The sequence below is a fragment of the Phodopus roborovskii genome, unplaced genomic scaffold (assembly GCF_943737965.1).
Source record: "Phodopus roborovskii unplaced genomic scaffold, PHOROB, whole genome shotgun sequence".
NCBI lineage: Eukaryota > Metazoa > Chordata > Mammalia > Rodentia > Cricetidae > Phodopus > Phodopus roborovskii.
In genome coordinates, this window is record NW_026126549.1 from 24,232,535 (window position 1) to 24,256,588 (window position 24,054).

Genomic DNA, 24,054 nt, shown 5'->3' on the forward strand with positions numbered 1-24,054 from the left:
AAAAATATTTTCATTTCTGTCTGTCTGTCTGTCTGTGTATGGGTGTTTTGGGGTGTTTTTGAGATAGGATCTCACTATGCAGCCCATGTTGTCCTGGAACTCATTCTGTAAACCAGGCAAGCCTCAAACTCATAGTGATCTACCTCTGCTTCTGCCTTCCAAGTGTTGGAGTTAAATTAATGTACAGATTAATATTATGTATTTTAATAAAAGGGTTTTTCCTTAACCATTCCCAAGGTGGGTTAAGTAACTACTGGGGAGCCATTGACTTGAGCTACTCTCTAAGGCAAGCAGTAGTAGCACAATGCCCTCTCAGCATAACTGGCAGTTGGCCCTGGAAGGCTTTCACCTGTAGGGTGCTGGCTTTGCTTGAGCTCATCATTTAGGCGCTTCTTAGGCAGAGGATTTCTCTTTTTGATTTTCCTGACTTACAAGGGGAAAGGAGACCTATGTGTGGATTCCATACCCAGAGACTCTGACTTAGTGGTTAACACATAAGCAGGTGTGATTGAATTGGGGGGCAGAAGGCTGCCTGCATCAAAGGGATGAGGGTGGTGAGGAGACCACACTTGGAGATTCCTTGAGGGTCACTGTTGCTGTGATGAAACACCATGAACCACAGGCAAGTTAGGGAGGGAAGGGTTTGTTTGGCTTATGCCTCCATATCACTATTTATCATTAGAGGAAGTCAGGACAAGGACTTAAACATAAGTTCCTGGAGTCAGGAACTTATGCAGAGGCCATAGAGGGGTGCTGCTTACTGACTTGCTCATCATGGTTCGCCCAGCCTGCTTTCTTGTAGAATCCCAGACCACTAGCACAGGCATGGTACCACCAACAAAGGGTTGGGCCCTCCACCATGGATAACCAATAAGAAAATATCCCACAGACTTCCCTACAGCACAACCTTATGGAGGCACTTTTTCCATTGAGGTTCCCTCCTCTCCAATGACTCTAGCTTTTGCCAAATTGACTCAAAATTAGCCATCCAGAGCATGGGGCTACATACACCTGTAATTCTAATCCTTGGTAGGTAGAAGGAAGAGGATCAAAATTCAAGGTCATCCTCAGATTCATAGTAAGTTTGAGGCCAGTCTGGGGAACGTGAGATCCTGTCTGAAACACACACTATCAGGACACGGGTTCCCACGTGGGTTGAAAACTGAGCCATCCCAGCCATGGCTACTATTCTCCTTCCTTTGTGTCTGCTCTGAGGACACTTCCCTGATGCCAAGCCATCCTCCCACCCATTGCTGAACATCGAACTGTGCCTCCTGGCTAGAGGTAAAACCCCCTCTAGAGCTTGAGTATGAGCCACCACCCTGGGCCAGGGCCATTCCACTTCACCATATGCCTGCTTTCTGGTGGAAGAGAGCAAGAGCTGGGAAGGAAATGTCTGCAGGGTCTTCACCCTGCAGCCAGGCTGTGGATTGCCTGAGCCGTGCCTAGGCATGCCAGGAGAGAAGAGAGGCCATGACTCAATAAATAACTTCATGATGACATCTGTGCCCTTGCCTTGTCACAGAACCAGGTTAAGGTCATCCTGTTTTCTTAGGCTGTGTCTGTATTTTAATACCTGGCTCTCCACTGCTGTCAGTGATCTTCGTTGAGTTATTCAAAATAACTAAATAAAGGAGACAGAACTGGGCAATTTCTTCCTCTTCCTCCTCTCCCCCTCCTTCTTTTCAGGACATTAAACTCAGGATTTTGTGCATATTTAGCACATGCTATCCCACTGAACTGTACCTTCAACCCAAGGCTTTGGATTTTTCCAAGCCTTGTGCCTATGTTTGTCATAGAAATAAAATTACAATACTAGAGACACATAGAACTTCCTCATATTTTTTATAAGCAGCTAGGAAGTTTTTAAATGATTGCTCATATATTTACTAAGTCATTCAGTAATTTATCCAACCAGTGGGTTGGAACAACTAAAGAGCTAGAAGGAACCTTGGATCAGTGATCAGGCCCAATTGGCCCTTGCTACATCTGTCTTTCCACTGTTCTGTTCTATGACACCAGGACCGACCCTCTGTGGCTGGGCCTTCCTGGGTCCCAGGTGGCTGAATTTTTGCTGCATCTAAACCAAAGAGATAAGGTATTAAAGGGTGGGAGGATGGGCGAAGCCAGCCTTGGGCATCTTCCCAGGTTGTATGTCTTTTGCTGCTCCAGGTCCCAGGGGCCACCCACCAGGGGTCAGCCTACGGTCTGTGATGAACCTAGTCCTTACTCGGCCCATTGTTTCTTCAGCGTAAGAGATGGTGGCTTCTTGAGGACTGATCTCTAGGTGATTTCTGTGTTTCATGTTTGGCTCAATCCCTATTGTAATCCTGCACTAAATGCTTGAAAATGAGGTTTTGCCTTCCCTTCCCTCATAGATGCAGAAATGATATATTTTATAGATGTTGGATTTGAGACCCAGAGAAGATGCTAGTTGTCTTCAGTGACCCGATGAAAACCTGATAGGGAATGTTTGTTATACATATAAGTATGCATGTATTAGTTACTCTTCTATTGCTGTGATAAAACACTATGACCAAGGCAACTGATAGGAGAAACAGTTTATTTGGGCTTGTTGATCCAGCGGAGATAAAAGTCCATGATGGTAGAGTGGAGACATGGGGATAGAGCTGAAAACAGAAAGCAGAGAGCAAACTGGGAATGACGTGCGTCTCTGATACACCAAAGCCCAGCCCTGGTGACACACTTCCTCCAGCAAGGCTATGCCTCCTAAGCCTACTCAAACAGCATCACCAACTGGGAACTATCTAAGCCTATGGGAGACATTATGATTCAAATCACCACAGTGTGCTAGCCACTAGATAGAAAAGGAAAAAAGGACACTTGATTCCTAGACATTTTCTATAGGACCTACCTTCTCATCTGATAAGAAAAATGTAATGTCTATACAAATAGCTAAAATATAGGACGGTGCCTACTAAAAATCATGTCAACTGCACAGATTCTGGATGCCAGGCAATAGACAAAGTGGAGGTTTATTGGATAGCTTAGCAGCTGAAGCAGGCCTAGGAAATTCATTGCCTGGTTTTGAAAGGAAAGATGGTATTTGCCTGGAACTGAGAGAATAGAGATTGATCCAGACAGTAGAACTGAGTGGGAGGCAACATCCAGATGTTCAAAGGGAACATTTGACCATTCCTTATTTAAAATAAGGGACAAGGATAGTAGGCATGTAGGGAAATTCCACTATTTACTATTCAATCAGGACACTTGATTTTAATCAGTGTGTGTGTGTGTGTGTGTGTGTCCATGAATGTATGCATGAATATGTATGAAGTATGGGCAAATGCATGGGTGTATGCACACGTGTATGTGGAGGACAGAGGTCAATCTTAGGTGTCAGTACTCAGGAGATGAACACCTTGATTGTTGAGACAGGAGTTTGATCATTAGGCTAGGCTGGCTGACCAGTGATCTCCAGAAGCCTGCTGTGTCCACCTCCACCACACTGGGATTATAAACTTATGCCACCATGTCCAACTTTTCTTTTAAAATATGGGTTCTAGAGTCAAAACCTCAGCTCCTCGTTCGAGATATCTCCCAGGGCACATTCAAGAGTGTGAATGGATCTACTTAACACCCCCAGATGACAGACAGAGATAGGAACTATGCTGGAAAAACTGACCCAGGTGGACCAAGAAATATGGTCACCTGCCAAGAAATGGCAGAGTCAAGATGGGGTAATGTTTTCTATCCACTGAGGGGTTTAGCCCTCAGGTTCCAGTTCATTAGAAAGCAGATTTAGGATCCATTCAGGTCAAAATGTAAGATAATTCTTCAAGATGCTCACTGCATTGTATATCACTCAACAGGGGTGGGGAGGGAAGGCTATTTCTTGTTATGTAATAGGGCCTGCAGCCCTAATTGAGGAGAAACTCCCTATTCTCCAATATAATCAATACTACATTCCCAGCATATGCCACAGGACTTGATAATGGAAATTTTAAAAATTTTATTATAAGATGTAGTTGCCCCTGTAGGGGAGCTGAGCTACTGCTTCAGGAATGAAATAAGATAGTGCATGATTTACAAACCTGAGTGTCATCAAATTCCAAAAGGCATGCTGAGGCTTCTGGTGGTTAGCAGGGGAGAGGTCAAGGTGGCCTAGATCTTCAGGGAATGGAGCCAGTACAGGGAAGGATTAAAGTTAGGTTGTTTGGGAAAGAAGGGAAGGTTTTCTGGGAAAATGTACCAGAGCAATAGATGATTGGATCATGTGGGAAGGTCTGCAAAACAACTCACTGGGGTGGCAGTCCCAAAAGACAGGGTGACTGCATGAAGTGTAACAGAGACACAGAGTCACAGAGACATCAGGAACCATATGAGAGAAAATTGTAAGGCAAGCCTGTTTTCACTACTCACCAAGTGTGCCTGTGGCTAAGAGACAGCAGCATGTATGCCTGGGGTCACAATTAGCCCTGTGCTGGGTGACACTACATAAGCTTCTTAACAGCCATGGACAATAACCGAATCTGTAGCACTGGAAAATGACACATGGTTAAGGGACTTAGTTGTTAGAAAGAGCTTAAAGTGAGACCAGCCTCCTGGAGTGAGGAGGTATCAGCCCAACTGAGCATTAGAACTGCTTTTTAAAAATTATTTTTGGTGCATGTATATGTATGTTCATGTGGATATATACATGTATGTGGACCTACATGAACGTTCACACATGCACATGCGTGTGGAGCCCATAAGTCAACCTCAGTTGTCATTCTTCAAGTGCCATCTACCTTGTTTGGTTTTTGTGGGGTTTGTTTTTTGTTTGTTTGTTTTTTAACAAGGTTCTCTCTGGGACTTAGTGCTTGCAAATGAAGCTAAGATGATCAGTGGTCTGAAGTGATCCTAGCTTTCTGCTTCACCTTGGTGAAAATCTTCCCTCAGATGACAACCACATCACCCTGTCCCCCTCCACCTCTCTTCTCATGGCACACAATCAGAGAGACTTCTTTCCTGACCTACCTTACCTCTACCTGCCTTTTTAAAAACCTGATACATGGTATGCTTGCTGGCTTATTAGGTGCCTGGTTCTTCATATTATCATTATCCCAGAAGATCAGGGACTCTAGTGTACATTGGTGTTTCACCAGTTTTTAGAACGGTCCCTGGCACATTGGAGATATTCAATGAATCCTCATGTTTGGAGGAAGTCCTGCTATCATTCCTACTGTACTGTGTTCCAGCCCACACTCGGTAGACTTTATTTTGCAGGGAGCACTGCTAAGATATGCTTTTGTGAACCATGTCATGGATTTGGGGTCCTGGAAAACAGAGTGCTTAGGTTCCAAGGCCAGCTCTGATTCTAATTAGCTTTGTTACTTTGCATGGGTCTTGTGATCTCTCCAGGCCTGGACTGAATTATAAAGTATGCCAATGTAGTGGTTGGGGAGATGGCTGAGTGGGCAAAAATGTCTACTACACAAGCCTGATAACCTGAATAAAAGCTAGACACAGCAACAAAAATGTTCAAAATCCCAGCATACTTCTACAGGAAAATGGAAGATGGAGAGAGGGGAAGCTCCAGAAGCCCATGGGTTGTCTAACCTGCCTTCTGCATTCTGTCAAACAAGGTGAAAGTTGAGAACCAACACACAAAGGTTAACTTCTGATCTCTACATGTGTGCTGTGACCCATGGAAACCCACACTCATGGACAATACATACATAGACTTGTATATATCACACACATGTACTCTTATACAGGTAGGGCTAAAAGTGTAACAAGTGGGCCAAACAAATTGGATTTGACCAACAAAAGCATAATTGGGGAATATGAGGGACTGAGCATCAGTGTGGTTTGGCCTCCCAGTATCGTGGGTAGCAGGAGTTGGACAATCCTCAGTTCATGGGCTTCTCAAACTTAACCGTTCTCATAAATCCCCTGAGGTCTTGTTAAAGTTCAGGCTTGGATTGGCTAGGTCTAGAGTTGGTGATGGGTTTCTGCCATAACTAGCCCCTAGGGATGCTGATGCTGATGATGATGCTGATGAAATCAATCAACAAAACCAGAGTTGCTCCCAGCTTGTTGACACTATGAGCTCAAGAAAGGTGAAAGTCTCCTTATTAGATTTTCAGAAAACTGCCAGCTGTCACTTGGCTTACTGCTCAAGTTGAGTTAAAATCCCAGTCACTGCCTGCAAGAACCCCGTGACCATTCAGAATCAGTGTGCAAATAAATATCCAAACTAGTGGATCCAGAGGGGAAGGAAGAGCAAAACTCAACCCAAAACTCTCTCATCACTTAAGCTGGATTAGCTAACATGTGGGACCCTAGGTTCTATCCCCAGCACCACTAGTAATAATGATGATGGCCATGATGACAAATAGAGCAAGATTGTAAAGAGCTGGCTCAGACCTGCTCTGAGCAGGGAGGAAACCAATCCCAACTTAATTGCTTCTCTTTGCCTGCTGCTCTGTCAGGGCCTTGGTGCCTGCTGTGATCAGTTTAGCTTCCTAACCAAGCATCATGTGTCAGTCTTGCTGTCATCTGGTACCCACTAGGTAAATAAGGACAAAGAAGCAGCTGTCAGGCAAAGAGATAAACAGGGGCAGCTGGCAGGAGACTGCCTAGGGATAGCCAGCAACTCTAATTGGAGGAAGAACATCCACCTGCTGGGGCAGTAGCTTAGGGGATGCAGGATGACAAGAACAGACAGGGGCAGCCAGAAAGGCCCGGGGCTTCTTACCCTGCTGCTCAAATGATAAGAAGAGGGGCTAACAAACATGGTGCTCTGTGACTACAGCAGGGGGCCTTTTAAAGTGACCCAGTCTTCATGATGCCTTTAAACAGCCATCTTTCCAAAATACTGATAGCCAACCATCAGGAGGCCACCATAACTCAAATCATATCCCCAGACTTGGGGAGCTATGTATGGAATAGCTCGTGCCCTTCCTTTGGGCAAGCCTCTGAAGAACAGAGCAAAACCCACTGAATACAACTATAACCAGGTTCAAAACTTTATTGATTGCCAACTAAGAAATGCTGTGCTTGGTGCTGAACAGACAGGACAAGTCTTAGCTCCTGTGGTACTTCTGTCCCATGTGAGTCCCACACCAGGAGTCAGAGAGTCACAATAAACAAAGCTGCAGATAAATAGGTACCATTACTGGAAAGAACCCAGGTGACAAGAACAATAAATACACTGTAGCACCTCTACACACTGAAATGTAGAGACACAGCAAAAGGGATGAACTTAACCATACAACAAACAGCAGGGATGATTCTCGAGATACTCAAGTGGGGGTGGGGAAGAAGACACCATACAATTTCATTTATAGAACGTTCTACAAAATATAAATGTGTCTCTGGGGATGGAAAGCACATGGGTTACTTTTTAAGGATAATTGGGAGGAGAGGAACAAAAAGGTCAGATTGTAAAGGGGCAGAAGCAATCTCCTGTGGGTCCAGGAATCTTGGTCATGGTCAGGTTCCCCTGGAACCTGCATGCATGTAAGCATGCATGTGTTCATGCTTACACATAATTAGTTATGTGTCAAACCATACACATGTATAGATGCAGTGTGTACATAGATGGTATACCACAGTGTATATTTAGGTAGCACGTATACATAATGTATCATGTACTACATGAAAAGACAAGTCATGAAAGGTAGGCTATACTGGAGGCAGGTGGTGCTGTTTTAATGGCTGGTTAGAGATGGGACCTGTGACTATGTAATTTTTTTTAAATAAGCCTACAGCTATGTTGGAAGAGAACATTCAAAGGAAGAGGAACAGCATGAGATAAGGCCATAAGGTTGGCATGTGCTATAAGACCTGACTCATATCTGTGAGCTCTGTAACAGCTTAGACCTTGGTTAATGCTCCCAAGACTTGGGCTATCTGATTGTTCCACCATCCACATTCCTTCTATGCATGAATCCTACCCAGTAAACCCTCCATTCTTGGCCTGAGCCCAGTTTCCTACCACCCATAGAAAAAGCAGTCACTCTTTACCAGCTCAATAGTCTATCCCAAGATTCCAATCAAGCATTCAGAGGCATATTTTGACCCATCTTCTCTGAAATGCTTTGACCAGAAAGCCTGGTTCCATTCTCATGACCAAGAGAGACTATGTGTGTCTTATAGCACATAGGAGACTCAAAGTAAAAAAGTTACCATTTACTCGGCATTTGCTAGCAGTAGGCCCTGTTCAAAAAAAAAAAAAAAAAAAAACTTTTTCGTGTGTGTTACCTCATTTTAATCCTTACTCAACCCTGCAAGATAGGTGTTATTTATATTTCTGCTTTACAGGTATGGAAACTAAGGCAGATAAAGTTAAAATGCTTTTCCTAGTAAGAAGTGGGACAAAGATTTGAACTTAGGCATCTGATTCAGAGTGGCCTCATAGGATTCCAATAGGGCATCAGAAAATGCTTCAAATCTCTAATTCTGAACCAACACTTTACTAGCCTGTTTTACCTGTCCCTGAACATGACCAGTACACCTTTTGTATTTGGCACAGTGATGTAGACTGAATTGTGTCTACCATTCCAAATACATGTGTTGAAGCTTTAATCCCCATCTATGAATACTAGTATTCATAGATGGAGCTTTTGGAAGTGATTGGATTAGATAAGTTCATGAGGGTGGGACCCTTGTGACTGGATTGGTGCCATTACAAGAGGAAACAGAAGAATCATGCTTTCTGCCTTTCCCAGTGAGAAGGCGCCTTCTGCAATTCAGAAAGAGGACCTTACAAGACTTCACCATACTGAGGCCTTGACTACAAGAACACACTAATCTTAGAATTTCCAACCTCCAGAATAGTAAGAAATACATTAATGTGTTTAAACCATCCCATCTATGGCAGCCTATGCTGATTAAAATAAGCAGAATTGGTAAGATCATCCCACATTCAAATCTTTCTCCTAGGCCATCCATCTCTAGGTTTATGCATGGCATGTTACAGAGAGAGTTCTGAAAAGGTTCAGAACTCTCACCTTACTATTCAGCAGGAGGCCAGCTGAGCCTGGCTTGATGCCTTGGGGTAGGAAGTTCCATGATTGACCCAGTATCATAGGACTCAAGACAAAGGAGCCAGAACAAGGGAGAGCAAGGCAGGAAACCAAGGTGACAAAGCTCAGACACAAACTAAATAGAGGCACAGGTTCTACCATAGAGTGGGGGTCTATCACAAGCCAGAAGAGGCCAGGAGAAGCTTCTAGGCCCTGATATGCAACAGAAAGGCTTTGGTGAGATATCATCAGCTGTGTGTATGAGGGGGAAAAATATGTCTGAGGCAGGTCATCACAGAGACATATGTTGATAAGTGGATTCTGTCCTCCATTCTGTCTCTGTCCCCACATAGCTTTCTGCTCAGTCCTGTTCCAGTCTTTATAGTCCTGCCAACCCGCAATCCTGTTTTGGTTTCAGTTCTGCCACAGGAATGCCATGCACTTTTACTAAGAGTCTTGGAGGGTGCTGGCCAAACACTCTTAAGTGCAAGAATGCTGAGGTTTCTGCCTCAGTGAGATGTTCCATCTTTTCAACCCTCAGAAGCTCTGGACCTGTGACTCTCATTACAGAGGGGGACCAAGAATGTCCCTAACACTCCTGGTCTGCTCACAGTCCTTAGGAGATGTTGATGGAAGGACCTTGTAAGAAGACAGTGCATTTCCAGTGACTGTTGATGAGTGAGCCTTTCCCTGGTTGTACCGAAGTCTGAAAAGGGGCTCTTGTATCCATATCACCTATCCCCAGACTCACATGGTCTGTCCTAAAGGTTAAAATTGTTACGAGAAGAGCTACCAAATGTCTGTGTCTGGGAAAAGGTGAGTAAATGTGCTAAGCACTGACCTATGATCATTCTCTGAGACATTCACCTACTGAAGTCACAACTGGGAAGTGATGATGGACAGTAAATTCTTGGAAGGGCTCTATCATCCCAAAGACTAAATGGGAGAATCTCGTCAGACCCTCAGCACCCATTGGAGTAGGACTCTAAGCATGGTGAGAGTAAATGGATATGAGACACACCTTCTGAATTCATTCAGGAAGAATGTCAGGGAAGCCCCATGCTGGGAATAAAGGCCCTCAAGGTGCTGGAAAGTCCTACCAGCCATCCTTAAGACTTGTTAGACCTACTTAAGCACACAGAACACAGAGTGCACAAAACACTTTCCAGCCTTGGATGAAAACCATCACCACTTAGCCAGGACGTAATGAGATTCAGTCATCTTTATTTCTACCGAGTGAGGTCTTGATAAAACACTCTAGTGGTATTTTACTTCCAACAAGAAATGCTTCTTGTGGCCAAGAAGGATCTGTGATGACTAGTTTTCTGTCAACTTAACACAAACTAGGATCATCAGAGAGGTGAGAGCCTCAATTGAGAAAATGCCTCCATAAATTAGGCTATGGACAAGCCTGTGGCATATTTCCTTAATTAGTGATTGATGGGGGAAGACCTAGAGCTTTATGGGCAGGGCCAATCTAAACTAGTGGTTCTGGGTTCTAATTAAAAAAAAAAAAAAAAAAAAAAAAAAAAAAAGAAGCAGGCTGAACAAGCCACGAAAAACAATCCAGTAAGCAGCATCCCTCCAAGGCCTCTGCATCAACTCCTACCTCTAGGTTCTTACCCTGTCTGAGTTCCTGTCCTGATTTCCTTTGATGAGGAACACTGGTAGGGAGGCATAAACCAAGTAAACCCTTTCCTCCCCAAGTTGCTCTTGGTCAAGTCTCATGAGAGCAATGATAATCCTAACTAGAACAGAATCTATCTCTCAAGGTGTTGGTCCTGGATGGATTTTTATGTTTAATTATATTCACAAAAGGTCACATAGTTTCCCGTTTGTATACACATTGGCGCTGTTTGCTTTCACTATAAGGTAGAAAATGTTTTGTAGTGGTTTTTCCCACCCCTTCCAATTCCTATATCTTCAAAGAAAAACAAAATGCTTCCAAGCTGAATGTAGATGCTAATGCTATGGTTGGTGTTTCTCTCTTGGATACTTTATTAGCTCTCTGTCTCTATTCCCTGACAAGCTCCCTTGACCTGGAGTTGGGTAAGCACTGATGCATCTCTTCCAGGAAGAGACTTTGGGGACAACTGGTGGTGGGAACAGAGGTGTCCCACCAGGTTCTGAAAAGAGGGAAAAACCAAATGTCAGTAAACACATAGAGTGTTCCCTGCGATGGTTTTAACCTGAGACGTGCCCCCATACACACACACATACATGTCTGAGCATACAGTGATGCTATTTTAGGAGGTGGTGGGGTTGGGCTACAGGAAGTGGGTCACTGGAAGTTGGCCTTTGAAGGCTATATTCCATCCCTGCTTCTGGTTCTTTCTCTACTTCCTGAGCTTCCCACAGATGTGAGAGCTGTATGAACTACAAGCTCCTGCTGCCTCAGACTGAACTAGTCCATCATGCTTTCCCTTCCATGATGGACTGTGTCCTCTGAGTGTATGAGCCCAACAAATCCCTCTCCCTTATTTTGTCATGGTCATGATAAAAATAACTAAAACTGACACAGAACAGAGCTGCAGATTGAACCTGTAACACCCCTCCCACCCCATCCCCCACCCCCATGCACACAAAGCCCTTGAGAAACAAGAGCTTCTGAAGACTCGGGGCTCACTTTTAATGATCCCAAGTTCAAATTCGGATAGTTTGTGAGGTAATTCAGTAGATTATCACACTTAGTAACTACAAGATACTTTGAGGCTAATATTAGAACAATTAACTTACAATTTTTGAAAGGCATAGGCATAAAAATATCATTCATTTTCCTAAGCAGCATTAGTCATTCACTTTGCAGAGGGATGGTTGGGAGGCAAAGCATTTTTAATCTTCAGTCACATATTAGAATCACCCAAGATTCAAATTTAGTTGGTCAAGAATGAGACCCCAACATTTATGAACTTAAAAAGCTCCCTAGTCAATGCCAATGGTCCACCCTGGTTCAGAACACCTGGAACAAACATCAGAATGTCTCGAGGTCATTCACCCCCAGCATATTTACTACTAAACAGAAAAGTGTGCCTATGCCAATGGTTATATTCCTCTACCACCATTCCCTGCATTAGAACTAAATATAGAACTAAATATGTCTTCCAATAGGGGGGCTACTTTTCAAAATAGCAGGCCAGGAGCTCGAGAAAGAATAGATTCTATTCCACCAAATCTTCAGTTTTACAAAAGGCACTCCCTTGCGAGGCACACAACAGAAACGGGGAGGCTCTGATGCTACTGGGGTGCCAAATTACTTTCTCAGTGTCTAGATGTAAGCACTGTTATCCAGCCAGTGAGGAAGGGTAGCTAATACAGGGACCAAAAGCACAGACTCCCTAATACTTTCAAACAGAACAATCACATCTTCTCTAATCAAGTATCTCCTAGGGAAAAAAAGACCTAGAAACTACTGTACTGCACTGTATCTTCATTTTGTTTTTGTTTTTGAGGGGGGAGCAGGATCTCAAATAGTGTAGGCTGACTTTGAATTCCTGATCCTCCTGCCTCTGCCTCTACCTCCCAAAGTCTGAAAGTTGATTTCTATCCTTAACCCCTTCACCCACTTGCTTTGGGTTCTGGTCAATCACTTCTATTTCCTTCATCCAATTTGAAAGGTTGAATAACAGTGCTTAAAACTTATCATGCTTTCTTAACTTTCCAGAGAGAACAAGATTAGATGAAAAACCCATAAGTGAAATGTCTTAGAATTCCAGATAAAGTTTAACTCTAAACAACGGCAAACTAGAGAGGGCTAAAATCTACTGAGCTCAATAAATATAGTCATCCCTTATTATCCTAGGGAGATCTCAGTTCCAGGACAGTCAACCCTAAGGATGCTCAAATCTCTTTCCTATACATAGTATTTGTATAAATCACCCCATGTTAATTCAAATGCCTAATATGACATAAATTATACATGTTACTAGTGTGCTATATTGCCTAGGACAGTGGTTCTCAACCTTCCTAATGCTGTGGCTCTTTAATACAGTTCCTCATGTTATGGTGATCCCCCAACCATAAAATTATTTTCATTGCTACTTCATGATTATAATTTTACAACTGTTATGAATCATAAATGTAAAAATCTGTGTTTTCCAGTGGTCTTAGGCAAGTCCTGTGAAAGGGTTGTTTGATCCGAAAGGGATTAGACCCACAGGTTGAGAACTACTGATCTAGGGACTGACAATAAGCGTGTCCAGTCCCAATGAGATTTTCTTTTCTTTTTTTTATATTGAAGGAAATAAGACTTTATTCTACTCCCAAAAGAAAGTTCCATTTATAATTATGAGATGACTTTATCAGATCCACAGAACAGAATGATAAACCAGGCCACAACAGCCATCCCTTATTGAACATCTGTTATATTCATGCAACTATTCCAATCGATTTGCAAGAATTAATAACTCATTTTATTATCATGCCAGACTACAAGGTAAGGACAATTACAGCTCATTTCACAGATGAACACAATGAAATAAAGACAGAGTAGGTGCTCCACACAAGCCTGTCTCCTCCGCTTTCAGTCTTAGAACCTATGCTCACTGGCATGACTCTGTGTGTATGTGTGTATGTGTGTGTGTGTATCTGTGTGTGTACACAAATGTGAGCATGTTCATATGCATATGTAAATGTTAATGTGGAAGCCAGAGCACTCTGAGGTATCATTATTCTTCAGGGGCTGTCTTTGATGAAACCTCAGCACTAGGATTACAAGTACTGGCTTTTTTTAAAAACATGAGTTGAGGAAATTGAATGAAGTTCATCATGCTCACCTGGTATGCATGTTACTGACTGAGCTACCTCCTCATTCTCCATGAACTTAATGTTAAAATTGTCACAAGAAAGAAATATGAGGTAGTCCCAGAAGAAAGCTGTTTTAGTAGTCAGTAAACAATCCTGAGGGTAATAAGGACAATGGTTTAGGAATAGAAAGAGATATGCAGATCATTTCAGTAGAGGGAATGGAAAGATGATAAGAGTCAGAGGTTTGGAAAGCAGAGACAAATGTCCCAGTTGTCTGTGGGGTGGGGGGTGGAGAAAGAGTGAAGGAAACAGAGAAATTCTTTGTATCTAGGGATTTGAAGCCCAAACTGTAGAATAAGATTCATCTAACAAGTGAAAACACTGATTTTGAACACAGGGAACATATCCTTGTAAACTCTACTTGAAGTCGGAAGTGTAGACTAGAGAATTTAAGAGCTATAGATGTTGGAACACTTGAAGCCAGAGTAGGTCATTGTGGTAGTTTGAATGTAATTGGCCCCCACAGTCTCATAGGGAGTGGCACTATTAGGAGGTGTGGCTATGCTGGAGTGGGTATGGCCTTGTTGGAGGAAGCATGTCACTGTGGAGGTGGGCTTTGAAGTTTCCCATGCTCACGATACTGCCCAGTGTCTCAGTTGACTTCCTGTGGCTTGCAAGATGTAGGACTCTCAGCTACCTCTCCAGTACCATGTCTGCCTGCACACTGCCATGCTCCCCACATGATGATAGTGGACTGGACCTCTCTGAACCTTTGAGCCATCCTAATTAAATATTTTCTTTGTGAGAGTTGCCATGGTCATGGTTTCTCTTCACAGCAATAGAAATCCTCACTAAGACAGACATAGCATCAACAGACACATTTAGTCTTTAAAGCTTGGAAAATAAAATATCAGCTAATGTATTTCTTCTCATTACCTAAGGTGTAACACTTGTATGTTTATTTTATCATCTCTTCTTCTCCTCCTTCAACTCAAACCCAGGGCCTTATGCATGCCAAGCAAGCACTATACCACCAGAGTGCATCTCCCCCTTTCCTCTTTCTCAATGTCCATGTTTATGGCTGTACATTTCCCTCTTAGCATGGCTCTTACTGCATTTTATACATTTGATCATCCTGTGTCCTTCACCCACTTGTTCCAACCTACATTCTAACTTCCTCTGCAATTCCTTCTCTGAGCCAGTGTTTAAGAGTATTCTGCCTTGGGAGTCTCTAGAACACCTTGCTTTTGGTTGCCTGCCAGAACTTGATGGTAAGCCACTACTGCTAAAGATACTTAGCTTTTCAAGTACCTGGAGAAATGAAGTTGATTCGGACCAGGAAGCTTCCTTCAGCTGGAGAGCTTCCATATTACTAAAAGCTATCTGGAGGAATGAAAGTCATCAACAGTCTTACAAAGCTGTGGACCCTGTGAACTACAAAATGATCAGTGTGGCAAGATACTTGCAATAGTGGCACAGATGTAATATGTAGCCAACTGCTTTTTATTGGATTTAAGGCTCTCTCGGAGGAGGAATCATATGTCTAGTGCTCTGCTGAGCTCACAGACCACTGGAGGGAAACCCCTACCATCATCCTGCTTAACAGACAATATCAAACTATCTTCTTAATTTGTGTCTCTCTTCTTGTAGATTTGTGCAGCTCTCAGACCTCATCAGAGAAGTTTCTTTAATGGTGATGGTGGTTATCTCAGAAACTCAAAACTGGCCAAAGTGCAGAGAAAAAGTGTTAGTAGAGTGCTCAGCCACAAATAGGACATGTGTCCCACTCCAATCCCCACTAGGCTCAGGAAGCATTGTGGTGAGGGTTTAGAAAGATTATAAGAGCCAGAGGTTGAGGAAAACTAGAGCAAAATGGTGTCTTCTGGAAAGAACACCACTGTACCCAGAAAGTTACAACATATGTGGGTGCCTGCACAAAACCTGCACATGATCAAACCTTTCAACATTCTAACATCCTAGCATGTAGGAGAAAGGGTTCATGAGATCCACACACTAACTGAGGATCTATGGACCATTGATGGCTTCTGGATAAGGGATGGTCAGTTTTATTTAAGGACTGGTCCCTTGTAGGTGACCACACTCTAGTGGACCTCTCTATATCCATGAGTATATGGACAGCATGAATTCTACTAAATGGGTTATTAACAAAGAAAGTGAACATGAAGTTGGGAGGTGAGGAGGTGTGTGGGAAGAGGTACGCAGGAGATGAGATGAGTATGATTAAAAACATTATTTGAAATTCTCAAAAGAAGAGAGCATGCTATTTAATTTCTACAAATTTGTGGAATCTTTTCAGTTTATTCTGTTATAGATTGCTGGTTTTATTTCATTGAGGTTGGAAAATATACTTTTTTATTATTTCAGTCCTTTGAAATTTATTAGAACTTCTTTTGTTGCCCAATACAAGGTTTATGGTGCACATTTTATGTATATTTGATTATATATATATATATATATATATATATATATATATATATATATATATCACACAACACACACACACACAAATTTTAAAAAATATTTCCCACCCATGGTTGATTAAATCTGCAGATAACCCATTTATACAAAGGGACAACTTTAGTCACTGCTGGATGCCTTGGCTGTTGCTTGTCACTAACCTGTAAGATAGGACTCAGAAGCAAATAATTCAGCCTGATCTCATAGTAACTGGCACAGCACAGGAGACAGAATCTTGGTGAACAGCCCATAGGGAGCCAAGCCACTCACCATGAGAGATGCAGCAGATGAACATACTGGTTCTCAAAGAACTCGTAACTGGAAACAGTGCCTCCCTCGTCTATGGCTTGACCATTCTTATACCAAGTCACCTCTGGCTTGGGCTGACCTGACGATTAAAAAAAAAGAATATGTATTTTCAGAAAGTTATAAAGCTGTAAATGGGAATTAACAAGCCTACTGGGATATGTTAATAAAATACAGAATAAAAAATGCTATCACTAATCATAAGAAACTATTTTTAAAATCAAATTATCCAAAATAGCTGGGTGTTGGTGGAGCACACCTTTGATTCCAGCACTCGGGAGAAAAGAGGCAGGTGGATCTTTGTGAGTTTGAGGCCAGCCTGGTCTGCAGAGAAAATTCCAGGGCAGACTCCAAAGCTACACAGAGAAACCCTGTCTCGAAAAGAAAAAAAAATTATCCAAAATAAAATAATTGTCCAAAACTATGATCCATGGTCAGGGAGATGACTCTGCAGATGAAGGCATTGCCACTAAAATCTGATGGCTGAGTTTGGTTCCTGGATCCCACATGGTGGAAGGAGAGAGCTGACTTCCATAAGTTGGCCTCTGACCTCTGATTTCCAAATACATTCTGTGGTATTTATGTACCCACCCCACACACTAAATAAATAAATAAATAAGAGTAATTAAAATTTAAAGATATGGTCAGCAGTGAGGGTCGATTTGTTTAAAAAATATTCAATAGGCAAAGATACAGGTGGTATTTGATTTTCAGTGTCACATGGGGCCAAAGTCTCGTCCAAGAGCCTTGACCATGGAAAATGAGTTTGTTTTTCTCAGCGATAGGACTGATTAAAATTTCTAGATTCAATGAACTTATGTGTCATCTTGTAGGTTTTATCAAACAGAAATACAAATAATGCCGGTCTAGTAGAAAGATAACACTGTAAGGTTTTGCTGTCCCATATTTAGTAGTGTTGTACCTAACCCAAATGTGTTCTCCTGACATTTTTAAATGCCTATAAATGTGTAGCTTCTCTGGCTTAATATTGCCTAGTTGTTTAATTCATCAATGAGCCAAGCAAAACTTTTGATTGTTAATTTTGTATTTTCACACAGATCACTTTCATTTTTTTTTAAAGATTTATCTTTATTTTTAATTTTATGCCATCCTGAACATGCTCCATGTCCTTTGACCCCAGAAGTTAAGTAAGATTGCGCTTGAATGGGACAAGAACAAAACTTCCATTTTCTTCCTAAAGAGGAAGTCTGGAGTATAAATCTTCTAGACTGGTCTTATGTATTTGTGAATGATGTTATCACAAAAACTGAGTCACCAACACTTCTTCCCTTGGAAGGGTTCACCCCTGTCTGGTAGTCATTAGCTGGGTGTGAATGTTAATAGGCCAATGGAGGAATTTAACCCACACAGTAGGAATTTTGTCTTTCCTGTTACTAGGCAAGAAAGTTTCCAGTGTGTCCCAAAGAGCTTTCTTAACTACTCTATGTGTCACCAAAAATTATCAAATGTGCTGTCTGAACAGGAAGCAAAGTTCAGGGTTGGAAAACAACATGCCGTTCTGAATCCATACCAGAAACAGCCTTGGGTTTTGGTTCTACATTATGTAATTTTTGGCAAGCAACCCAGAGAGCGCCAAAGAAATCCTTATTCTTCCTAGGCTATACAGAATGGGTAGGGAGATAAAGGTCAGGATGCTAAGAGTCAGAAAGACCTGTCCCAGCAGGACCTGAGAACACTCAGGGCCTGGTTCCTTGTCTGCTTGCCAAGGCCTTGTATGTGCTTTTTGGAAGCTGTCGGGATTTCCTACCTTCTCCTCCAGGCAGGTGCCCGAGCAGCTGCCCCAAGACTAAGAACACAGAGGCCCACATGTGAGGACATACCCTCCCCTGCAGCTGCTTGCCTCAACTTCCTATGGGCAGATGTTAAAAGTCAAGAGTAGCTTCCCTGGAAACGGACAGAATAAGAGGCTGTTGGGCTTCATTTCTGCCTGTTACTATTCCCCATCTCAAGCCCCTCACTCAGCCAGCATTCTCTAGCCCCTGCTTAGGAAACAGTGAACTCTTCCTTTTGTGTGTGTGTGGTGGAGGAGGGGTGCTTTTCCTAGAGAAAGTATGTAAAGTGTGTGAGAGCTAGCCCCTGGGACCTTTTGACCTCCAGGCATTCATTCAGAATGATCAGGGCCAGTCACTCTCCTCCAGTTTCCTGATTGCTGCCAGGGTTTTTCCCTGTGCATAGTCTGAGTCTGAACCATCAACCAGAAATGAGACGTGCTTAGGGAAGTGGTATCTTGCACCTTCTGGAAGGTTCTCTTTTCTCCTGGAAACCTCACCTAACCTTTTTCCTTCCTCCCTTTGTTTTCCAATGCTAAGGATGGAACCTGGGGTCTTAAGCATGCTAGACAAGGGTTCTGCCACCCAGCAATACTCCTCCACCCCCAGGCCTCCTCCCCTTGTTTTTGAACCTCTCTGTGAGTCACTGCCTGAACCAATGATCTAGCTACATGGGGGTTCTCCCAGAAGACTCAGGGTCAGCTTGGGTCCCCTTCTTCTGTCTGAATGGTTATCAAAGTGCACTGGGAAGCCGGATCTGGACTTACAGAGACTGAGTGTGGATGGGTACCCCAGCCTCCAGACCAAAGACAAGGTTTCATCTTGACTTCTACAAACAAAGGGTAGTCATTTCTATGGCCACACTCCTCCTCTGAGTTAGGAAGAGAAAGTAAGGGGTAAGTGATTTCTGTCTGTCCTAAGGAAACCCTGTGGGTGTAGTGCTTTTGTGTTTACAAGGGTAGATAGCTATAAAAAAAGCATGGTGATATATTGTTTATGACTTATAAAAGCCACTAGAGATCAAAGTAGCAAAGTGGCCATACTAGTTAGCCATAGAAGCCAGGCACACACCTTTAATCCCAGAGGTAGACAGATCTCTGAGTCCAAGACCACCCTGGGGTACCAAAGAGTGAATCAGAGCTCATACCTTTAATCCCAGCATTAGAGAGGTATAAAATATAGGAGCAGGGTCTTAGTGTCAGTCTCAGGATTCAACTGCCACGTTGAGGAAAGCATAGAAGTCTTGGATTGCAGTCTGAGGTTTTGTAGAGCCAGAACAGCCTTTCAGTCTGAGGGAGAGGGGAAACCTAGAGGCGTCTCTTTCTCTATGGGTCTCTCATCTCTCTCTCCATGTGGTGTATGTGTGTGTGTGTGTGTGTGTGTGTGTGTGTGTGTGTGTGTGTATAGAGTGCCACAGCACATTTGTGGAAGTCTGCATGAGTCAGTTCTCTCCCGCTGTGGGACTCAGGGAACAAACTCAGGCTGTGAGGTTTATACTGCATGTGCTTTTATTGTCTGAGCTTTTCTCTGCTCCCTTACTTTTAATGAAATCCCTTTACCATTGGGCCACTAATACCCAATCATCAGCTCTTAGTGATCTATTTTCCAATCCAGGAGTCATTTCCATCTTCAGCCTTACCTATCTGGGCACCTCTTATTTTAGTTTTAAGTTGTTCTTTGTTTACTAGTGTGCCTGGGGATGGCATCAGTAGGAGGCCAATTGAGCCAGCCTTGGACATTGCTAAAAGCTAACAGAAAAGCTTGATTTTATGAAGTGAAATTATTCAAGCTGTTCCTGGGTGCCACAGACAAGTGAAGAGTAGAGTATCTGAAAATTAGCTGGTAGGAGGGCTATATAACCAAAAGCCACAGCATGGGGTGAAGAAAATCAGTCTGTCCAAAAAGTCACTTGAAAAACAGCCTAGAGGATTGAGTTACTCAGAATAAATGTCTAAGGTAGTTTTCTCAAATGTTGTTTTCATTGTCTTTGAGCCAATAACCCTGGTCTGCAGAGAGGCATGGGGTAGTCTAGGCTGAATAGCAGCTAGGCTACGATGAGCAGAAGTTAGTCTGAGTAGCAACCAGTCTAGGATGAGTGGTGGTTAGTCTAGAGGTCATTACCAGCTATCATGCATCGAAGCACGGCGTCAGACTTCTCCGGAACCTTCTGGGAAAGTAATGTTGATAAAAAACACAGTGTGTGCCTCTGGAGGCAGCCTGGATCTGCCATCCTCTCATGCCACGTGATCTGAAACACAAACAGACCACCATCACTCTATGTTCTGTGACTGCTATGACCTCCTTTGGAATCCCAGGAGCTCTGCTATCCAGCCACAGTTGAGACAGTAGGCAAGTGGAGGGTCCTCAGCAGCCTCCCTGGAGCAGAGAGCTACTGGGATGGTGTGTCATGGGCCCCCCTGACATGTACATCTCAAGACATTTTGCTGTCTCACTGGTCCCCCAGTGCTTTCCCAGCATGCACGAGGTCCTGAGTTCCATCACTAACATCACATAAGCAGTCTGTAATTACAGAGTTCTGGAGGTGTAGACAGGAGGATCAGGAATCCAAGGTTATCCTTGGCTACATGGCAAGTCTGAAGCCAACCTAGGCTGGATGAGATTTTTATCTCAAAACATATAAAGTAAATACATGAGTTTACTTCCCCCAAAAGCAGTTGACCGCATTCAAATAAATCTTTAGGTGGGAGAGATTTAAAATTTGCAAATTACTGACCCTTTGGTATGCCCCAGGGGAGGGAAGAAACTGGGCTTGCATTTTGGAGGAACATGCCTTCTTTGGTAGGCACATGCATAACACACTTGTTAGTCATCAGGTAATGTCAGGTCACCTAATGAATCTTAAATTAACTGAAGAGTGGTTGTCAGAGCCTCTTAGATTGCATACATGAGGAATAGGTGGCTCGGAAAGTTTCATCAACTTGCCGAAGATACCACAGCAAGTGCCTGCTACCACGAGGCAGCCTGCCTTCAGGACTTGTGCAGGCTGACACTGGAACAACAGGGGTCCCAGCTTGCACAGCTCTATGGCAACCCTGAGAATGCAGTGGGTCTGAAGCCAAAGGACTTGTTTTTCCTATTCTACCTACAGACAGGTGTCAGCATCTCCCACCAAAGTTGTCCTTCTGAGAGGCCTGAGTTTTGAAATCACAACTAAGTCTATCCAAACAGTAGGAGTCCGCTTCCCCTTTCAACCCCCAAACACCACGGAGCTCTGAAAGAGGGCAAGAACCGCAGTAATGTGGCGAGCAAGAATGGAGAAGAGGGGATTAGAAACTGTAAATGGACAGTCTAGGGGGTGCTGGGACCATAGACAGCCTGGATGTCAGCCTCTGAACCATTAACACCCATCCAGTTTCTGCCCTTTCTTCTTACTTTTCCAGACTGTCTAGTCCCCTGAGAGATGGCTACCAGAGAAAGGCTCCCTAGCATTAGCCAAAGGTCTCATTAACACCCACATAATATTTGATGAGCAGGATTGAAGAGAGAACAAGTCCAGGGGACTTCACAGTGTGGAAGGACCTTCACTTCATTGGCAGGACCCAGCTCTGGAAGACCCAGGGACTCCCTGGCCAAGTAGGACCAGGATTTAGGATGGTGACAGCAGAATGTCACACTAACAAAAGGCTCTTTTGACTTTGGTATGTAGACCTAGATCTGGGCTCCTGTGTGACCCTACCTAATAGACACTCCTGAGTATTCTGCTCATAAGGGCTGGACATTCCACTACTCATGAATGCCTGCTGAGGCCTCTCCAGCTATTGTTGAGATTTGCAATGTCTCCTTCCCTTTAAGATGTTGTTTAGTCTAGAATAAGGTGAGCCCCTGACAAAATTGCCTCTGCATGAAAACCCTTCACTCTCTGTGCATCCAGGAAAAGACATTCATTTAAGAGAACTTGCTGTCATCTTTCCTCCATGTGTTGCAGGAAGCAAGTCTGTGCTTAAGCCTGAGGTTCCACAGCCAAGAACATTTACACTGGAAGAGAACTTTGACATGCCTAGTGGCTGCTAGGACCTGTTACAGGAAGTGAGAAAGGTTTGAAGAAAGGAATGAGTCCTTTGGGGATTTGGTAAGAGAGATGCAACTTCATTTCCAATATTTTGGATTACAGGACTTCTATAAACATGGATGTGGGGTACCTGAAGCATCAGGGGGTTCCTGAGTGACCCATTATATTTAACTCATATAAGAGTTGGATGAACCCATCTCGGTGTATATGGTAAAGTATTTGTACAGGACAAGAAGAAAATTCTCCATTCTAGATTACCTTACAAATACATCTGGGGGCTGAGGAGTTTGACCCATTGTCACAAAGCCCATATTTAATTTGTATCTATCAGCCTTACCTCACTTTTCTGATTGCATTACTACCAGGGCCATCCTGAGATACCAAGATCCGAAGATGCTCAAGTCCTTTATGTAAAATGATCTAGTGTTTACACATAACTTATGTGCATCCTTTCACACTTTGAACCATCTCTGGATTACCTACAGTGCCCAGTATGCCACAGATGCTATGTAAAAAGTAGTTAGGAAGTCTCATTTAGGGAATGGCAGGGGGAAAGTCTACTTTTCCAGCACATATAAAATTTTATTCCAAAGTAACTTTAACCTAAAGGTGGTTAAACCCACAGACGTGAAATCTATAGCTATGTCTCAGAGATCACAGCGATGTGAAATTGGATTTTCCAACTACATAGAAAGAAGTACCTTTAAAAGCTTCAAAATTTTTTGAATTTTGAAAATTCTCATAACTTGTCTTTTATGAGAAAGAAAATGAATGAAGGAAACTTGAGAAAAAAAGAAAAGGAAAAGAAAACTTGAAGGCAAAAGTGTAGCTCAATGGTTGAATATTTGCCTGTCATATGAGAGACCGTGGCTCTGATCCCCAACACAGGAAGACAGAAACAAAAGAAAAGACGGGAGGGAGGAGGGGAGAGAGAAAGGAGCAAGAGAGACAGAGATAGAGAGGGAGGGGGCATTGTCAAGACATAGTAACGAACAGTCCAGAATAACTACAGATCCAAGAAAAGTGAGAGGGAACGCACGGGTCCCCCTCGAGCTGCTGAGAGGACCCACCTTTGCGGAACAAGTAAAACAGCTCTTCAACAGCAGTATAGCTGTTCCTTACTAGAGTTCAAGTTGGTCATAGAAGCCAGAGCTATGGATTTGGGTTGAGATTTTTGGGAGGTTTTATTTGTTTGTTTTCGTTTTGTTTTTCAGGGTTTTGTTTTTTGTTTTTGTTTTTCAAGATAGGGTTTCTCTGTGTAACAGCCCTGGCTGCCCTGAAACTCTGTAGACCAAGCTGGCTTTGAACTCACAGAGCTCTGCCTGCCTCTACCTCCTGAGTGCTAGGACTAAAGGCGTGTGCCACCAGCAAAAACAACAACAACAAATTTTATGGTATTTTGCAATAGTATAGCAAATTCCATGCAGGGAAGTAACAAGGTTTGCCAAACCTATGGACTTGTGGCTTCAAGTTGGAAATGACACCTCTTGTGACTTATTGACCTGGAGTGATATTTAAACACATCTGTAATGAGATAATTAATATACCACATACTTCACCCACTGAAAAGTTATGACTCCATGACTTTCATTATAACTGGCTTGTGCAACCATCATCACCACGATCAATTTTACAATGTGCCATTACCCCAAAAGAAACCTCATATCTCCCCATCTCCATGCCAGTCCTAGTCCACACAGCCTTCAGTAACCACTACGCTGTGTTCTATTTC

General features: G+C 43.0%; 1 protein-coding gene across 1 annotated transcript in view; it reads right to left on the reverse strand.

The window, feature by feature from the left end:
• Alpk2 (alpha kinase 2) overlaps positions 1 to 24,054 on the reverse strand; it is a 120,823-nt gene that overhangs the window by 85,723 nt on the left and 11,046 nt on the right. Inside the window, exons 2-3 of the mRNA XM_051200869.1 lie at positions 20,414 to 20,540; positions 16,467 to 16,584 (exon numbers count right to left, since the gene is read on the reverse strand). Of these exons, the coding sequence (XP_051056826.1) occupies positions 16,467 to 16,584; positions 20,414 to 20,522 (227 nt within the window). The 5' untranslated portion in view covers positions 20,523 to 20,540. The remainder of the gene's footprint in view (positions 1 to 16,466; positions 16,585 to 20,413; positions 20,541 to 24,054) is intronic.